Source organism: Citrus sinensis, chromosome 8 (assembly GCF_022201045.2).
Source record: "Citrus sinensis cultivar Valencia sweet orange chromosome 8, DVS_A1.0, whole genome shotgun sequence".
In the NCBI taxonomy this organism is placed as follows: Eukaryota; Viridiplantae; Streptophyta; class Magnoliopsida; order Sapindales; family Rutaceae; genus Citrus; species Citrus sinensis.
Genome location: NC_068563.1, coordinates 2,881,834 through 2,901,905, shown reverse-complemented (window position 1 = coordinate 2,901,905; position 20,072 = coordinate 2,881,834). Strand labels below are relative to the sequence as shown.

At 33.5% G+C, this 20,072-nt stretch overlaps 3 protein-coding genes across 5 annotated transcripts; 2 read left to right on the top strand and 1 right to left on the bottom strand.

Moving 5' to 3' along the window:
- Positions 1 to 3,288: 3,288 nt before the first annotated feature.
- LOC102619740 (protein ALP1-like) lies at positions 3,289 to 7,969 on the top strand. Of its 3 annotated transcripts, none has more exons than XM_006486984.4 (2): positions 3,289 to 4,728; positions 7,587 to 7,969. In XM_006486984.4, exon 1 carries the CDS (start codon positions 3,410 to 3,412, stop codon positions 4,715 to 4,717), a length of 1,308 nt encoding a protein of 435 aa, XP_006487047.2. In that variant the 5' UTR covers positions 3,289 to 3,409; the 3' UTR covers positions 4,718 to 4,728; positions 7,587 to 7,969. The 3 variants fall into 3 exon arrangements, with proteins under 3 accessions (XP_006487047.2, XP_024958202.2, XP_006487046.2); XM_025102434.2 differs by lacking the exon at positions 7,587 to 7,969 and adding an exon at positions 7,038 to 7,054; XM_006486983.4 differs by lacking the exon at positions 7,587 to 7,969 and adding an exon at positions 5,613 to 5,964.
- Positions 7,970 to 10,524: 2,555 nt separating this feature from the next.
- Positions 10,525 to 12,405, top strand: LOC102619432 (caffeoyl-CoA O-methyltransferase). Its single transcript, XM_006486982.4, has 5 exons — positions 10,525 to 10,689; positions 10,851 to 10,930; positions 11,049 to 11,193; positions 11,359 to 11,490; positions 11,931 to 12,405. Exons 1-5 carry the CDS (start codon positions 10,597 to 10,599, stop codon positions 12,222 to 12,224), a joined length of 744 nt encoding a protein of 247 aa, XP_006487045.2. The 5' UTR covers positions 10,525 to 10,596; the 3' UTR covers positions 12,225 to 12,405.
- A 3,913-nt stretch (positions 12,406 to 16,318) lies between these two features.
- LOC102619145 (40S ribosomal protein S16) lies at positions 16,319 to 17,082 on the bottom strand. Its single transcript, XM_006486981.4, has one exon. It carries the CDS (start codon positions 16,998 to 17,000, stop codon positions 16,554 to 16,556), a length of 447 nt encoding a protein of 148 aa, XP_006487044.1. The 5' UTR covers positions 17,001 to 17,082; the 3' UTR covers positions 16,319 to 16,553.
- Positions 17,083 to 20,072: the final 2,990 nt, after the last annotated feature.

Below are 20,072 nucleotides of genomic sequence, written 5' to 3'. Positions count from 1 at the left end.
CAATGTAATTTCTAAAATAATAGAACTATGATAAAAAAAAAAAAAAAAAAGAATGGAAAGGGTGGGGGTGGGGAGGATTTTATAAGGATTTTAAAGAGGTGTCAAAAGCATCCAAACAGGCTACTAGCAAGTTGGCCATGGGGAGCCAACAAGATTTGTAGGGTTTAGAGTTTAGAAAGATGAACGTTTCCGTGATGTGAATTGTATACAACATGTAAAAGTGAGGGTTAAAAGAATGAAAACAATAATTTATAAAAGGTGAAATTACCAGTGATACGTCTTTTTTGTTTCTTTAACACTAATATTTATAATTAGAACTACTGGAACCAAGCTAAAGAACTATTATTATGAAACAATCCAATTTTTTTTTTTTTAAGTTTTTGCAATATGTCTGTCCCACTAATATTTAGAAACATATTTATTTATTTCTAATTTTTCAGAAAAAAAAAAATTGGATTCACCCGTATGAAACATGAGTTACTCCCTCTACAATGAGAGGACATGTTGCTTTCTATTCAATCAAAAGACAGTAAGGCCAATAATTTTTTTTTTTGTTCACTAACAAAAAGATGGCTAGGTGAGGAAATATCAAACTCAAAATTTATTGTAGTATTTGAAGGTGGCTGGATTTTTTTACCTTCACACGTATTTGTACCTTGTGAAGAACTTGTCACGACCGTTGGCCTCGATTTCGAAGGGATGAATAATTGTAAAAGGCACTCCGACGCCTAAGTTATTGTTTGATTAAGATTAAAAAAATAAAAAATTGGAGAATATTAGTTTCTCTCGCTAGATATGAACAATACTTTTTTTGGAGGCCAAAGACCCATTTTCTCTTAGAGATAAGTGTTTATTTATAGATGATGAGTGATGTGAATTTATGATTTTTCTTTGAACCCTCAATCGAATGACATGTGTCACTCATCATTCTTGTACACATGGAGGTGAATATGATCTAAGGAATTATTCTGGCTCTATATGTTTCCTTACTCATATAACTCTGAAATAACTTAAGTATTGTTTATCCTAGAATAACTCGAGTGTTATTTATCCCAAAATATCTTAGATATTATTTATCCCATAATATATTATGTTATCTGATAAGACGGACACGTGGCATGGTTATGTGCGTTTTGGAATACAACACCTACAGTATTTAAGAAATCTTAGCAAATTAATTGACTATTGCTCGCAAAAAAGGATCACGCTAGGTGTCAAACATATGGATAAAATTTAAAAATATATATATAACAAATTGATGGTTTTCTTTTCCACGGATATAACAGATAAGATAGTAGTTTGGACTACTTGAAACTTTTTCGACCTCCTATAACTTCATAAATAAAGTTGTACAGGATAAAGAATTTGAGAATTTAAGTCCTTTCGTGTGACGGTAAAAATATTTTCTCCAATATTTTTCCATGTTAAGCTCATGTGAATTTCTACTTATATCTCGAAGTTTTATTATGTTGGGCTTTACTGTCTTCCATGTCGGGTTTTAAATATGAATTTTTCATATATATATATATATATGGCAAAACTACGTTGCATCACGGGTTTGATACCCTTTTCTTTTGTCTTTTTCAAGGTCAATTACAATAAAGTCCTGCTGTTAGTTATAAAAACAAAAACACTAAAAACTTTTAAATTTTCACACATTAGTCCTGCACCTAAAGATTTTCAATTGTATTAATGCTTTTGGAAGCCATGATTTGTTTAGAATTCAAGCACTTATTCTCTATATACACACAAACACTAGTAAATTAAAAGATTTTTTTTGAATTATTTAAATTATTTTAAATAAAAGAAAATTAAGGAAATATTTAAATTATTTTCAAATAGAGTAATTATTTAGAATTTTTTTACTGAAAGATCTCAACCATATGGACGTGTGCTAATAACTATTTAAGTTGTTGAGGTGGAGTAACAAATATTAATTTATTTAAGTGTGCAATTAAATTTATTATTTTATTTAAGGGCAAAAACTCAACCAAAAATGCAAACTCTTTTTTCAAACAAACAAAAATTATTTTACAAATTCATAAACTAACAGTTTATTATTATTAGTAAATTAAATATTTTTACTACATAATTAAATAATTGATAATATGTTAAATAAACCTTATGTTACCAAAAAAAAAAAGTAACTACATCGAATATCAAATTAAATTTATTTTCATATTTTGTACATTACATTTGCTTTAGATAGTAAAATCTTTTGTGTTGGAATAAAAAAGATTATGGGGTTTGAAACTTGGTCACATGAGTGAGAGGAAATTAGTTGCCGTTATGTTAAATTAAAAAAAATCAATTTTATATTTATCATTAATTATGGTTCGTAAATAATATACATAGTTTAACTATATAATAACTAGTTAATTTTTTAATTAATAAGTAAATTTATTAATTTAAATAGATATTAATACATGTAAGAATAAGTCATTTAATTGGAAATCTAGTTCAATAGTGTAAAATATATATATATATATTGTGGACTTTTATGTCATAATTATAAAACTTTTGATTTTTCTTATTTTACATGAACAAGAGGGGCCTTGAATATTAATATCCTAGAATCAAATCTAAGCCATTATGCAAGTCTTGCGTTGTATCCAACGGTGAGTTTGAAAAAGATAAAAAATAGGGCACCAAACCCCATAGTAGGGTTGGCAATGGGACAGGATAGAATGAGATTTATCAATTTCAGTCTCATTCCGTATATGTAAATAGGATAAAAAAAAGTCTTAATCCCGTCCCTATATTTTTTTTAGAACAAAAATATGTCACAATCCCGTCCCAAAAGAGATGGGATCTTGCGGGATCCCATTCCAATTGGAAAAATTTTCATTCTTAATCGGTAATGAGATGGGATGGGATGAAATTTATCAATCTCACTCCCGTCCCGCATATGTAATTGGGATAAAAAAATATCTCAATCCTGTCCCTAAATTTTTTTATGAGATAAAAATATGTCACAATCCCGTCTCAAATGGAATGAGATCCCGCAAGATCCCATCCATCGAAAAAAATTACCATCCCTACGGCAACGTAGCTGGACCCATATATATATATATATATATATATATATATATATTTGGCAAACTGAAAGAAAAGAAAAGAAAAGAAATAAATAAAAAAGCGAAGTTGACCAAAAGCTGCAGTGAATCTGAATCCAAAATTAGAGAAAATCAAAAGTCTCCAAAATAGAATAATGCAGCAGATTACTCACGTGCGCCGCGCCCAAAAAGAAACTTCCATGATTGTAAAATTAACACAAAGACAAAAACATGGCCAGGTGCCTCTTTCTGTTTTGTCTTCACAGATTCACTCTGACAAGAAAACTCTGACACAACGCACAGCTCTTTTCCCAAGAACACAAAAATCCCAATCAGATTCAGGGACAAAGATCATGGATTCCCAGAAATTGTCAGCTTTTCTCTCTTCCTTAGTCTCTCAATTATTTCTCCTCCTCCTCCTTTTGTTCCCGGATTCTGATGCCACTCAAAGGACAAACCTTTTCCCTCTAATTTCCCATTTTATTTCATCACAACAGGTCGCTGCTTCTTTGACTTTTCTTTCGATTTCCAGGAAAAGAAAGCGAACCCATTCGTCGGAAGAAGAGCTTGAGCCGACCCATGATGACAAATCCTCCAGACTCGGACATGGGCTGAGTCAACTCGGTTTTACTCGGCTACCTGACTCGTTCAGGGGCTCTTTCAAAATGAGCTCTTCCACATTCAGATGGCTATCTGGTTTGCTCGAGCCGTTACTGGACTGCCGTGACCCGGTTGGTTTGCCCTTGAATCTCTCGGCTGATATTCGGCTCGGTATTGGGCTCTTTAGGTTAGTTAATGGGTCAACTTACAGTGAAATTGCAACCAGATTTGAAGTCACTGAGTCGGTGACTCGGTTTTGTGTTAAACAGTTGTGTCGCGTCCTTTGCACCAATTTTCGATTCTGGGTTGCGTTTCCTGGACCAGAAGAGCTTGGATTGATATCAAAATCCTTTGAGGAACTCACAGGGTTGCCTAATTGTTGTGGTGTTATTGATTGTACTAGGTTCAAGATTATTAAAATTGATGGATCAAATTCTTCAAAAGACGAAGATAGCATTGCAGTGCAAATTGTTGTTGACTCATCTTCAAGAATATTGAGCATTGTTGCCGGCATTCGTGGTGATAAGGGTGATTCAAGAGTCCTGAAGTCTTCAACTTTGTATAAAGATATTGAAGAAAAGAAGTTATTGAATTCTAGTCCAATTTGCGTTAATGGGGTGGCCGTGGATCAGTATTTGATTGGTGATGGAGGGTACCCTTTGCTTCCATGGCTAATGGTGCCATTTGTTGATGCAAATCCAGGGTCAAGTGAAGAGAATTTCAATGCAGCGCATAATTTGATGCGTGTTCCGGCATTGAAAGCCATTGCTAGTTTGAAGAACTGGGGTGTTTTGAGTAGGCCAATTGATGAGGATTTTAAGACTGCAGTTGCTCTTATTGGTGCTTGTTCAATTCTACACAACGCTCTACTAATGAGAGAGGATTTCTCTGGTTTGTTTGACGAGTTGGGAGATTACTCATTGCATGATGAAAGCTCTCAGTATTATAGTGATGCTAGCTTGGAGGAAAAGGCTTCTGCTATACGAAGTGCATTAGCTACCAGAGCAAGAGTTCAACATGACTCAAGTTATCATAGGGATCCCAGCAGTTCGGTACAATGATTGCCTTTCAAGTAAGAGATCAGACTTAATTTTAGATAGTCAATAGAGGATTATTTAACAACTATCATGAAGTCCATTTGAATTCATTATTTTTTCCCCTCCCATTACGCTTGTACCCCCTTGTCCTAGCAAGTATTGTTTATACTTCAACCTATTTTTTATTTTTTATTTTTTTGAAATGTAACCATTTTAACGTCCTATTAATGTAGACACCATCAATTTAGCATCGGTTGTTCATTGCTTAATCAAGTGAAAGCTTTTTCTTTCCTTTTCTCCTGCAATTAGTCCTCAAACTTAATATCTTAACTTCCTTTCTGATAATAATATAAAATCTGGATTGTGACTAATTTCGTACCACACCAAAATGAAATTTTATCAGAATTCTTGTGTTAGTGATGCATCCATGTCATAAAGAACATAGTAAGTGATTTATTTTGTGGATTTGATGTGTTGTTCTCATATTTGTATAAAGGCTATTTCCAAAAACTCCCAGTGAGACAATCTTCCTAAGAAATGGTATAACATTCATTTGGTCTGAATGAGTGTTGACAAGTATCTACACTGATTGTGTGCGGACTATAAGTGTTGAGTCTCACTTTTTAGATAAAAATAGTGAGTTTTTGGGTTGAGGTGGTGTCCACCTTTGGGTATAGAGGCCTTTTCAAAGACTCTGTAAATAAGCATCTTCCCAACAAATTCTCCTGCAACTTTTGGTCTGGGTTGTTATCCATCTGTGTATTAAGACCTTTTTCAGAGGACCTTTAAGGTGAAAATCTCTCCACCAAGTCTTCCTTGGCTGCCATTCAATCTACAAAGCGATAGATTTGTGTGTGTACTGATATATGATACTAGGAATCTCTTAAAAATTGCTTAGGATGATTATCATTGCTTATAGGTCCCTTTTGCATGGGCTTTGGCTGATCTTTGGATGACGGACATGGTTTGCTAGCTGCATTTAGTTTTTCTGACAATCAAAGAAATGTTCTTTTGGGGGTCTGGAGCAGCGATTCTTTATATGAAAAATATTGGTTCCTAACTTAAGATTCAACCTCGGATGAAATGTAAGACTAACAAAGTTTTGTAGAACCAAGTTAAACCGAGTACAATATGTTTTTGAGCAGTGGAGTTGTTCTTGTTCTCCTTTGTATGCATAAAGTATAAACATACATTTGAGTTGGTTATTGTTAATACATGGATAATATCATGTGATGTTTTCACCACCCATTCAAGGAAACGACTTGGAAGGATATACCCATTGGTCATATCGGGCACTAGAAGCATAGCATGCAATTCTAGAAGTTTGACAGCAGATATTAACATAATGTTACTTCAGTCAATAAAATCCACTTTTTTTTTTCCTTTTTCCTTTTCGTTTTCTATCGATTTTGCAATGAACAGAAATATTGAAAAAAGTCTATAATAAGGTTAATAATTATTATGCTTTTTTTGGGTGGTTTTATTAGATGTTAGAAAACATTTAGATTTATTTATTTATTATTATTATTTTAATGATACTCAAGACACATTTGAGTAGTATATTTGGTTCTTGTTCTTTTATGAAGAGAAATGATCTAAATATATATGAATAGCTATCGTTACAGTTGATGGGCCTGCATTCTCAAGACCAATATACTGTATAACTACCAAACTGAAATGTAATCAGATTTCAAGTCATCAGTGAAGCTGTGAGTTCTAGTCTCAAAGCTGATTCCGATATACTAGTGATGCAGTAAACAGGAGTAGCTTGTTGCATCAGACTCGGACCATAGAATTAGTTAATAAAAATCTAACTATTACTTGATCCATGTAATTCAGGAAGAATACTCTTGACCTTTTTTTTAAAAAAATCAAAATCAAATTCTTTAAGAGAGAAGGGTTACTTATGTTTGGTTTAATGCCCTTAATTCTGTTAAATAACTTAATTTAGAAGTTCCATATGGAATTCCAGGATAAAGAATTATACAGAAGCTCAGTGATGCTTCAGTGAATGCAGGAAGCGAACTTTCTTTTTTGAGGTGTCCGAGCTCCATTTTTATCTAACTGCATTATAGGTTCACTTGTATTCTTCTTTTGCTGCATCTTTCTGGTAAATATGACATGAGAATTTTACATTGTCGTGTCATTAACTTCTAAAAACCAACAGACTTCATTGACGGCCTAAAAACTTTATGTTTTATGGTCCTTTTTGTGAGCCTGTTGAGAAACTTGTTTTCTGATCATATGATTGTCTCAGATCTAGAAGCATATGTTTTGTTTAGACGGTAGAGTTAGCACCCATATAGGAGAAAAGCATGAGAAACTAACCAAGAGCTATTGCCAGCTGAAGGAAGAGAGCAAGGCAGGGGTGGATACAGTGGCGGAAGTTATTTTGGCCTATATTTGACCCAATTTTTTCCTCCAAAAAAGATATAAGGGTGGGCAAAGTTTAAATAATTTTTTTTTTTTTATCTCCCTACCTCCCCCATGATTCGAACTCGGGTGACTAGCCGTATAAAACTGCTTCAAAACTACTTGGCCAAGGCCCTAGGGGCATCATTTCACTGAAATATGATTGTTGATAGACTGGACAAAATAAAATGCATCATTCCCCAATTTGCTATGATATGGTCATGTTTGATATGTTTGTGTTTTTCTTTTCTTTTGTAACAAAGATGACAACTGAATGTTACAGTGTGACATTATTCAGTTTTGCAAACGATAGACTTTGTTACGGCCTAAAATTCTAAAACACTATATTTTCTATGGTATCTATTCACATTCCTGTCAAGAAACTTGTTTGCTGATTTATTATAGTTAAGTGAAACTTTGAAATGGATGAGTTTGAGACATGTACAGAAGTAGGAATGCTAGTTCTACTTATACTGTACAGGTACCAGCAATAGAGGACAATATTATATATCACTGAAAACACAGCCAAGATCAAAGAAGCCATCGGCAGATGAAGTCATGGAGTACACAGAATAGGATGTATATCAGTCCTCAAATTGCTTGGACAAGGTTACGTTGAACCGAGTTGGAGCATGCTGTGTGCATATGTTTGTTTCTCTTCTTCTCTTTCCGGCCCTTTGTTCAAGGAATAACTACCCATGGCCTCTTTCTGCTACCAAAAGATCTGTCCATTTCAGATTGGTTAGTGGTCATGCTCTTAAGTTATATGCATTCAGTGTTAAAAAATGATGTGCACATGAGACATTTCTTCAATTTTCTGAACATTTTCCAAGCACATAAGGGGCAACAGTAAACTTGGCATGTAAATGTGCAAAGGAAAATATTCTAAACAATAGATAGCGTCTGCAATTGAGTGACAGAAGGCAGTCCAAATTGTTCAATAAAGCAAAGCAGCCAAAGCTACTTTAGTAGCAGCCTTTTATAGTTTTATTTCCAGGTACACGGGGACCAAATAAAAATTACCTAGAACAAATACTAAATTATTAGAGAAAAATTATCATCTCCAATGGCCAAAAAGACAAAAGAGTACTAAATTATTAGAGAAAAATTAGCATCTCCCATGACCAAAAAGACAAAAGAGTAAGTGATACTGGAAGAGTCAATGATAAGGAGGGTGGGTGAGGTTCTAGTGGATGTCGATGTGGACCAACCAACTCTGAGTAACCAAAGTGGAGAAAAATTTGGCAACAACAGTACCCACTATCACCATATTTGCACTTTCTTTTATTGGAGTTGTTAAGCTCAAAATCTCAAGGCTTTGATTCTAAGAAAATATGCTCTCTCAAACCCTCAACAAACTTTGAAGTTTCCTTCAAGAATATTTTGGGTAACCCTATGTCTCATTTCCAATGATTTATGCTACTACTTAAATCACAATCGCCCACTAAATTAATTAGTCAGAGATTTAAACATTAGTATCTATTAATAGTTATCTTCATATTCATATTTAGTTAAATCCTATTATTATCAAATAAAATCATACACCATTATACTGATTAACTCAAATAATCACACTAGTCATATAATACTAAATAGTCAAATTGAAATTTACTTAGCTACCCCTTTCTTATTTTATAAGTGAAGAGAATTAAATCCAAAAGACATGTAAGGTATCTCTTATTATCAAGAAAGGTGACGTAATGAACAAGCTTGTGCCAATAAGCTGCCTAAGAAGGCCAGCGTGGCTTGGTGACTTTGAAACATCCAGCTCCTGCTTCACCGAGTAACAGCAGCATGCTTCATCAAGTTTCCCACTAGTGAGCTTAATTCGGTGAATGAAAATTTTTAATTTTTTTTTTGGGTATTAGATAATTTTTTTTATCAAAAGCTGTTTCTTTGTTAATTGGAAGCAAACGTCAGAGCAGTATAGGAGAGTGAAAGCCAAAGTGAAGAGAGAAAGAAGAATATAAAAGAGAAAAGTAATTGAAAATGAGAAAAGAGAAAGAAGAAGAGTGAAGACAAGCCGGAGAAATTTACATACCCAAGATCCCTATTCCCTAGCAATAAATATAAATATAAATAATATTCCGTGAAATAAATATAAATAATAGAATAGCCTAGTAATATGTTATGATTATATATGTGTATGTTATATGATTAATTATGTCATGAGATGTGATTGTGAATCACCAAATATGTACCATTCTCATTAGGTATTCTGTATATACATATTAACATGTGTAATTTACTTTATCCATGTGATAATGTTAATTTTTGGAATATAAAATGATTCTGTGGTTATCATATATTATATTTAGTATAAAGTTTGTGTTGCACGATTATTTCCTATGGGCTAGGATTTATGCATGTCACTATTTAGAAGCACCCACCGTATATATCTAGTCATAATAGATTCAAATATTAATATCTATGTAGTTATATTTCTATTGGGAGTTCAATAAATCCAATTGAATCTATTCAATAGTTCTAATAAAATCAAGCACCATCATATTTATAAATTCGTCCATGTATCAACTACGCAGAAACCTTTACAAACACTAAAAAATCAATATGAATAATAATGTAGTTTACATATTATTAAGCACCCACCAAATTAATCATAGATTCAAATTCTAATCAATAGTTCGAATAAAAATCACACACCGTCGTATTTATGTACTCGTCGGCCGTATCTCACTCAACTGAGCAAAATCTCTTGTAAATACCCAAATAATCACTAAAAATAAGACCAACTGTCAAATTGAGATTTTACTGAACGAACCCCTTTCTTATTTTTTAAGGAAAAGAATTGTATTATCTAAAAGACATGAAAAGCGTCACTCTTATTTGTCAAGAAATGTGAGGTGGCCACCAACTCTGCTTTCTGCATATACCGAACCAACATGGGGCCATGTGTGAAAATTCTAATCTTCTTCCCTTCACCAACCCTTTACCAACTTTCCTTAGCCACATTTTTTTTATTCTAATTACAAAATAATATGCCCCCCACCACCCTCAAAGAGAGCCTAATCTTCTAGCAAACGTACCTACAATCACCTAATTACCCCCAAGGTAATCTCATAACGATATACATAAATCCCAACTTAAATAAACAAAAAGGACGACTACAATTTTAAAAATATGCTAAGAATTTATGTTGATTAAAGAAATGAAAACATTTAATTGACGAGAAAATAAGTCTAACGTTGGCTACAATTAATTATTATAAGAGAGAGTGATGAAATAATGATGAAAAAAATGTTGGGGAACAAATATTTGGAGCGTGGGCCACGAAGCCTGACGCGAACAAAAAGACTCATGCTGTCTAACTTTGGACTTCACCAACCCCCGACCGGGTTTTCCATCCAGCCCGGGCAAGCAAACCGGCCTCTCAATTTCCCATATAAACCCCATCACAGCCTTCAGATTTTCCAACTCAAGTTACTCTTTAAAACTCCAAAATCCAACATCAAAAGAAAAGACTTGCGTCAATGGCTTCCAACGCAGAAGATCAACAAAACCAACAAGGCGGACACAAGGAAGTTGGCCACAAGAGCCTGCTCCAATCCGATGCCCTCTACCAGGTGACTTTTAATATATATATATATATATATATATATATATATATATATATAATTCATACAATAATTTAATTACCCTTTACACAAAAGGCTTTCTGTCATATTCTTGTTCCTGGTTCGAACTTCTAAATTCACCATTTTTTATATATTTTTCTTTCTTGCAGTATATTCTTGAAACCAGTGTGTACCCAAGAGAGGCTGAATCAATGAAGGAGCTTAGAGAATTGACTGCCAAACATCCATGGTTGGTATTTTTAAATTCACTATTGTTTTGTATCACTTCCAAAAATAAGAAAAAATAAAAATTTACCAGTTAAATAAATCAACAGACGGTCACAAAAGTTTTTGAGATGATGAAACAGGAACGTTATGACAACGTCGGCAGACGAAGGGCAGTTCTTGAACATGCTGTTGAAGCTGGTCAATGCAAAGAACACAATGGAGATTGGAGTCTACACAGGCTACTCTCTTTTGGCCACTGCCCTTGCCCTTCCTGATGACGGAAAGGTAATATTGATGATTTTATCATCCACCTATATGTTAATTTTAGTAACATCCCCAAAATGGGATGGATAAATGAAAAGGTGTAATAACTAGCAATAATTGTGCCATTATTTTTATTCCTTTTTTTTTTTTATTTATATACATATATTTCCTTTGCTTCGGTTGCAGATTTTGGCCATGGACATCAACAGAGAAAATTATGAATTGGGGCTGCCAGTTATCCAAAAAGCTGGTGTTGCTCACAAGATTGACTTCAGAGAAGGCCCTGCCCTGCCTGTTCTTGACCTACTGATCCAAGATGTAAAAAATCTCACCACACTCACCATTCCAAAAACACAAAATTGTTTTCCATATTTTTGCTCTCATTCTTTAATTCATTTCTTCCTCAAAAAAGAAAAAAAGAAAATTGTGAATGTGAAAATGCTACAAAACGCATTTGATAGTCTGTTAAATATATTTAAAAAAATGTGAATCATGTTTAGTAGAATTATAAAAATTGTTTTAACAAGTTTTAGGCCACCCATCCTACCTAAAGTTGGGAGAATAATAGGAAAATTTATTATTACTACAATTAGATAAACAACCAACATGATCTTTTCTTTTTTTAAAAAAAAAAGAAAAAAAGAAGAGCACCATTTCCATTAAAACGTCTGGCAAAAATAAAACATAAAGAATGTCCTTTATTTTATTCTTTTTTATTTGATGTAAATTAATTAGTGACTGCGTGTGGTGAACCTCAGGAGAAGAACCATGGGTCCTTTGACTTCATATTTGTGGACGCTGATAAGGACAACTACCTAAACTACCACAAGAGGTTGGTTGAGTTGGTGAAGGTTGGAGGGGTGATCGGGTACGACAACACCCTATGGAACGGATCCGTCGTGGCGCCACCTGATGCTCCCCTTAGGAAGTACGTTAGGTATTACCGAGACTTCGTCTTGGAGCTCAACAAGGCCCTTGCTGCTGACCCCAGGATTGAAATCTGCATGCTCCCCGTTGGCGATGGAGTCACTATCTGCCGTCGGATCAAGTGAAATGCCTAAACCAATTCTCTGAGGGGGTCCGCCGCAGATGACCGGTACCTCGAAGATAATGCTACATGTGATTTTACCATTTTTTTCCCCTCTCTCGTGCTTTTTTCTTTTTAATGCAAATTATTGTACTTTATTTTATCGATGCAAAATGGACTATTGGCTAAGGCTAGTTTAAAAATAATCAGTTGTGAAGAAAATCAATTAAATGTTTGGTAGATTTTATTTTTAGAAATATTATGAGTTTTGAAAGCACTGTTAAACTGTCGAGAGAAACAAATAACTGAAATGTACATTATGTAGGATAAAGTTTACTTCTACATATAAAAATATGTACATACAATGTTTTTAATTGTGTATTATAATAATGTTAACCTAATTTTTTATGATATATTGATTTTTTTTGTCTTAAAACAATTGATAATTAAATTTATAATATAGTGAAACAAGTTTAATAATAATTCAACCAACAAATTGATATTAATAAATTTATATTGATGAATTATAATAAAAATTTATTAAAATATTGATTTTGTTTCCAATTTGAATAAGGATAATTTTGGGCTTATGTAATAATTTTGGAATTGTATTAAAGGATAAAATTGATTCTTGAAATCAGAATTTAAAAGTTATTTCCTTTCTTATTTTTCAAAATCAGTTGTACGAGGGATTTATTTTGACAAAAGTGATTTTAATTTTTTTTTTTTAACAAACACTCAAATTAATTTTTAAAATTTCAAAATCACTTTTAAGCCTCCAAAAAATAATCTCAAACGGGCCCTAAATCTTATATGAAATTATCCCGATTTAATATGGGATATTAAAAAAATATCACGGCTAGTGCATAGTGAGATTTGGACTCTTCTCAAGAGATTTATTTATACTGTTAGTTATTTGTGGAAGTAAATCAGAAAATTTCCGAAAATGGAGAAATTCATTTTGTGATATATTTTTATTTTAGATAAGTTCCCTGTGTGGGTAATTGAAGTTTCATTGTCAAACATGAACACATCGTTAGTTAAGTATCATCTCATTTTACCTGCATCAACTTGATAATATGCCCTTTTTCAGGGAAAAAAATGAAAAAAGAATAAAGACAGAAGAGGACATGTAACGCGCTATCATTGTATGCTTGCTTTTTATATTATACAAGTCAATTTATAGAACTACATTGTGATTGTGTTTAATTCTGAGAAAGTAAAAAGCATAGTGTTGAATACTATGTCAACAAATCCCATGATGGTGGTGGACCTCGCATGGCCCGTTCCTTGATTCTGGCACCTCACCTACCCAGCCACGTACCTTAATCTCAGGTAATTTTATCATTAATAAACGGGTTTTATATACACACCATGGAACAAGTACAAATAATGGTATGCAATGAAATGGTAAATCCGCACCACCTAAGAATGAAGAGAATGAAAAAAATACTTTCAAAGTGTCTCTATGGCTTTAAGTTTTCACTCTAATGGTTTCAAAAAGGAGTCGCTCGTTGTAAATATAGATAAAAGAAACCCACCGTCCATCCACCGAATTAGACTTTATTTGGAATTGAGATGATGTAACTTTTAAATTATAGCTGTTGTGAAAAAAAAAAGTAACTATGAAATAAAAATTAATAGTATATATAGTACATACTATTTTTAAATAATAATTTTAATAAAATTATTAAAAATATAATAAATATACTTTAATATTGTATCTTTTAAGTTATAATTGTTCAATCTCAATTCCAATGGATCTTTAATGTCGAGTGCAACCCGTTGTCCTGTCAACACGAGTACTTGTAGAAAATGTTGCTTCAAGAATGGAGTTTGGCCCACTCGCGATATCACTCATTAATAAAATTGAGAACGACGTACCGAGACTTTCCGATGTGCCCATGATTTCCATCAGTAAGAGACCTGCCTAGTACGAGCGAGACATTTGATGTCGTCATTGAATGCAAATGCTTATTATGGCCGCATTGTTTGGTATTGTGATTAGGCTATATAGCTTAAAAGCTGATAAAGCAACCACAATGCCAATTTGAAGCAATGCTTATTACGGCCGCATTGTTTGGTATTGTGATTAGGCCATATAGCTTAAAAGCTGATAAAGCAACCACAATGCCAATTTGAAGCAACGGTGGCTCTCCTTAACTCCACAACCTACAAGTGATGCCAATTTGAAGTAACGGTGGCTCTCTTCGACTCCACAAGCGATTAATGAACTAGAATGCATGCGAAGGACAAATGCATGTGGAGGATAAAACCCCTTTCACTTCAACAGCAACAACTTTACATCGACTTCAACAGCAACAACTTGACATCGATCAAACTTTCCTGGTATATATCTCATAGTTTTCACCTATGGGCCAAAGAAAAAGCGGTATCAATTTTCCGAATTGATGGAGCTTTGACTCGACTCCATTCCTGGCTTGTTTGGAGAGAAATACCGACCCAATCTAAAAATTCCCAACCCAAATACATACACTAGATAGAAATGTTGATTCTCAAGGTCAAGGAGGTACCTATTTAAATTGTGCAGAAACTTGCAAACTAAACTCAATCTACATCATTCCGCAAGGGAAATTGGAAATGCAGCACAATGGCTTATCTGTGAGACTGCGACAATGCAAACTAAACTACAATGAAACATCCAATGAGAAACAGAGCCGTGTTGGAAACTCGCAATGCATCAAGACTTCACTAGTTGAATAGTCTGCCATAACATTTTTTAACAAGCCCTTGTTGTACTTCAAAAATATTCTACTTGGCAATCTTATATGAACTTTCTTTCTACCAAGAAAGGAGCAACAATCCAAGCTAAAGTCTCAATATAAATCATAGAAGTGAATAATATAACTTCAGTATACTTGGACAAAATTAATTCACTAATAGCAATCAAATCCAATACAAGCAAAAAGCATTATTTTCAAGAAGTAAATATAAAGAAACAATAATCGATGAGGATAATATTATTACATGAACATTAACCTCCCAACAGTAATAAAACAAACAGCTGAAATACCTTCTTGAGAAGGTTTACCCAAAACACTAGACCAATGAAGCATGAGACAAAAGAAATGTGCATCAAACATACAAGCAATCGGTAACAAAATAGAAGAAAAAAACTCCGGGTCATATTTCAAGTGTTACAACATATTAGATTCTAAAGTAGAGAGCTGGGGACAGCTAAAATCTAGAAAGGTGAATCAGAACAACGAATGCAACAAACCTTCAACAATGAATAGGTTATAGCATATTCCAAAACAGATAAATTGACAACAAACGAATGTCAGACAATCAAACAAGAGTTATTAATCATACCAAGGTGGACTAACAAATATAAAAAGGCGAATCAGAAGAAAAATAAAATTTGGTCTAATGTATTAAGAGAAAAAAAATTGTCAGAAATAAAAGCACGGGGAATTTCTACTAACGCAATGGTTGCAATAAACCTTCAACAATGACTAGGCTGCAGAAACAAACAAATTCTAGAAGGTTTGATTGTTAAAACCACAATAAACCACATTATATCCAGATAAACACTTCAAGAATAAGGATTCTTGACATTGGTAAAACGGGCAAGATAGAATTCATCCACTGAATTACTTCAAATTTGAAATCACCAAAATGACGAAAATCAACTAAAATGCAAACATCACCAGACCATTCTTTTTCTTTACCCCTTTTTTTGTTCCTTTTTTCTTTTAGCAAGGAGCAAAGCAGTAGCAATCAAACTACTTGAAATTATAGCCTAATTACCATATCACTAAAGAATCACCATGATGTTCTCAAAACCATGCCAGACCAGACAAAAGCAAGAGATACAGCAACATATCAATCAAGCAAAATAAAAGTGTATTAGACATTATTTATATAAATTAGATACTAACATCGTTTGAAAAAAATTACTCTAGATGGATCTACTTCCCGTATATTGATGAAAATAACATTCAATTGACAACTCTTTAGGTCTCGTAGATAAATAAAAAACCAATATTATGCCTCACAAGATGCCTAATCTTCGACATAACAACCAGTCATCACACATTCAATAGAATTAAACCTGAACATTATAATAACAATTAAACTAAATTTAAACTAAGAACATCCCAAATGAAAATTAATTGACACTAAAACATGCATTAGACAACCATATCATCCATTACAAAATTTAACCTTCAACAGTAATTCATTACCGCCTCACCAAAGCCTTAATATCTCATAAACTACTAACATTTAATGATCCAGTCTCAAAATAACCAAAATTTCATAAAAAAGTAAAACAAACAAACTAAAATAGCAAAACGAAAAGCCGTTTCGTTTCGCTTCCTTGCATTCCCGCTCAACGGTAACTCTTCTGGAACCGAGCCCTAGCGCCACGTCCACCGAACTTCTTGGGCTCGCACCGGCGTGGGTCTGCCACAAGCAGGGTCCTGTCGTACCTAACGAGAATGTCCTTAATCTCCTTCTTGCTCTGCTCGTCAACATACTTCTGGTAGAAAGCCACGAGAGCCTTGGCGATGCTCTGACGGATGGCGTAGATCTGCGACGTGTGTCCCCCGCCCTTCACGCGGATTCTCATGTCCACGCCGGCGAATCGGTGTCGCCCGAGCAAGAGAATTGGCTCGTATGCCTTGAAGCGGAGGATCTCCGGCTCGACTAACTCGATCGGGCAGCCGTTAATCTTGATCAACCCACGACCGCGCTTGCAGTAAGTCACGGCGACCGCAGTCTTCTTGCGGCCGAAGCATTGTACAGATTCCACTGGACCTGCTTTTGCTGTCGCCATTTTCTGTTAGGGTTTGCTATGAGGGTAGCGCGCGCGCGACACACAGAGAAACCCTAAAATGACTATCAGTGGAGGAGCGCGAGGGACTACGTGGGGCTTATATAGTTAGTGTTTAGGGTTTTCTCAGTTTTTGGAAATGCCCTTAGGGTTTTGGATAATTACATTTATGCTTGAAACGGTGCGTTTCAATATAATTTTTATAATTTAAAACTAAACAACTATGAAAAATGCTAAATAAGTAAATAGCCGTAAGGACGAGGGAAGGACGACCAAAATGGTAGCACTTGCTGCTGTTTCATGCGCCATTCTCTCTCTTATTTGTGACCCACAATAACTATTAAAATTATAATTAAAAAAATAAAAAAGTAGGAAAATCGAGCTTTTTTGCTAAACCTTATCATCTTCGTTTAGCAGCACTTCTCTCCTAAAGCTCTGCACATCTATTCTGTTGGAAAAAAAAAAAAGGATTATTTTGTTAAAAAACGACTGACGATGATCAACTAATGATCTCTTATAAAAGAAGAAGAAGAAGAAGAAGAAGAAAAGCCATAACCTTGCATTCAATGGAGCTGCCACCATGATGCTGATGTATAAAGAGCCAATAAAGCCACCGCCACCATGCCAATGCATCACAGGTCTAACAAAGCCATCGCCATAATGCCAATACTGCCATTGCTAAAGGTCTCATTTATCTCTCTCTCTCTCTCTCTCTCTCTCTCTCTCTCTCTCTCTCACTTGTATACGATCAATTATCTGTCAAATAAGTAAAAATAATAGTTCTGTGGTTTATGATAATTTTGTAAAAAAATTCAATTAGGCGATTTATGATAATTTTTTATGATAACTTGATTTGGAAAATATTGTACTGATGCATAACAAGCAAATTGTAAAAGCTTGCTAATGGCCTTGACCCAAATTGCAAGATGTAAAAGTCTTTTCAATTTGCTACTGTCAAATGCACCAGTTTTAATTTTACATATATGTTGCCTTTTTGTATTGATGCAATACTTTATAATTGGGAATGCAAATATCAATTTGGGCTTATAATATCAATTTGATGCAATACTTTTAATTCTCGCACAATCACTCATTTTAGTTTGCTTTTTTACACTTTCACTAATCTACAATTGCAAAGGAAGTGTTGACATAACCATGACATTGATTTTGATAATAACAAACTAGATTAAGAAAGTTAGAGTCTTTAAGTTTGGATAATTTCTTTAGACCGTATGATGTTTTCGACAAATTCAAGTTTCTGAAAATAAATGGATAACCGTTAAGCTTAAAAAGGGTAAACCAATAACTTGTAGTTGAGTTATTAATAGCTTCTGGAAGTTAATGGTTAACTGTTAGTGAGAAAACGGTAACCAATAAAATACAAAAAAAAATTATTTGAAAACAGCAAACCGTTATTTACAAATAACAAGCCGACTTCGCAGAGGTGAGCTTCTGGAATAAAACGGTAAACTGAAAATGGCAAACGGTGATTTGACTTTGATTAGTGAACTTTTTGGAATTAAACGGTAATCCGACTATACTAAATAGTGATCCAATAATTTAAAATTCAGCATAATGGTTACTAGGAACAAGTCAGAACAACAAACCGATTGAGGTTAACAGTGATCCAATTGTGTCCAAAAGGTCTTCTCCAATTATAAAAAAAAAAAAAAGCTCAATCAAATTCAAATTATGACGGATTCAATAATTATCATTGAGCTTGTTATCGAGTACTCAATCTCTCGTGTGCTTATAACTTATGACGGATTCAATAGTGTTTGCCTTATTTCAATGTAATTGGAGAGAGAGAGAGAGAGCTACCAATTAACCAACGACAATTTCATAATTTCGTCAACTTAGAAGCCGCCTCTGTTGTTGGCGCGGTCGTCATCGGCACCGTCAGCAGATCCCGTACTTGGGGATAACGGCTGCTTTTTTATTTAATTTAATTTTTTTCATTATTTTGGCTCATTTTTAATTATTATTATTATTATAATAATAATAGTGCTAGTGGGCCATAAGTAAGAGAGAGAAGAGTGTATGAAATGACAACATGTGTTCTGTTTCCATCGTCCCTCCCTCACCCTTATGCTCATTTAAAAGCACTCAACAACTATTCACTATTATCAATACTCTTTATCAATAATATTATGTGGAGGAAAAGTTTACTTATAACAAGCGATTTATTTGTTACATGTCACATCTGTTTGTTAGATAATTATGTCAAACGATCAGCTTGTCCGATGTTAAAGGTCAAAAAAAAAAAAAAAATTTATAGGATGAGGGAAGAAGTATTCGATAATTGCTATTCCACATCTGTTTTACTTATAATTGCTATGCCTATACATGTTCATACTTCATCACTTCATATGAAGTTGTGAATTCTTGGCTCGTTTAATGGTTATTTTGAAAATTTTAATGTCAAAATCATTTAAAATACGTTGCTGAATTATCGTCGTTATTATTATTATTATTATTATGTTAATAGAAGAAGCATTTGATATAATTAGAAATACGGGAACAATATTTTTAATTTTCTTCGAACAACTTGGTAGGTATGCATTTTGGAATTCACGCATACAGTAAAGACTGAAGGTATGTTTGGGATTGCATTAACTTTCCAAATAATCAATTCTTTGTAGATAGATCCTTATAAAGTCAATTTTGTAAATAATTTAGAAAGGTGTTTGGATAATCAAGATCATTTGAAAAATCACATTTCAAATAACTTGCATTACATGTTTGGTAAACTAATGATTAGTGTGTTGACTATATATAGGTATAATGACCAAAATGATAAATAATTTATCATTACAAGCAACACTTATTATGCCAAATTTATTTATAATTGAATGAATAAAATTTATTTAATTTCATATTTATTTATAATTTAAAATAAATGAATGAACATTTCATAAATTAATAAAAAAATCCGTTAAAATTTCACAAATAAATTGAAAGATGGAGGGACTTGAGCCCCCATTATTTTTATAAATTAATAGGACTACTTTAATAGATTTAACTTAAATCAATTTCTCTTTTTTTTTTTTTTGAAATTATTTTCTCCAGCAGCAG

What these genes read in the sequence shown, in the direction of transcription:
- LOC102619432 (XM_006486982.4), top strand. Translation starts at nt 10,597, where the DNA reads ATGGCTTCCAACGCAGAAGATCAACAAAACCAACAAGGCGGACACAAG. An exon ending in AATCCGATGCCCTCTACCAG is followed by an intron (nt 10,690 to 10,850) that starts GTGACTTTTAAT and finishes TCTTTCTTGCAG; the next exon opens with TATATTCTTGAAACCAGTGT. An exon ending in TTGACCTACTGATCCAAGAT is followed by an intron (nt 11,491 to 11,930) that starts GTAAAAAATCTC and finishes GGTGAACCTCAG; the next exon opens with GAGAAGAACCATGGGTCCTT.
- LOC102619740 (XM_006486984.4), top strand. Translation starts at nt 3,410, where the DNA reads ATGGATTCCCAGAAATTGTCAGCTTTTCTCTCTTCCTTAGTCTCTCAA.
- LOC102619145 (XM_006486981.4), bottom strand. Translation starts at nt 17,000, where the DNA reads ATGGCGACAGCAAAAGCAGGTCCAGTGGAATCTGTACAATGCTTCGGC.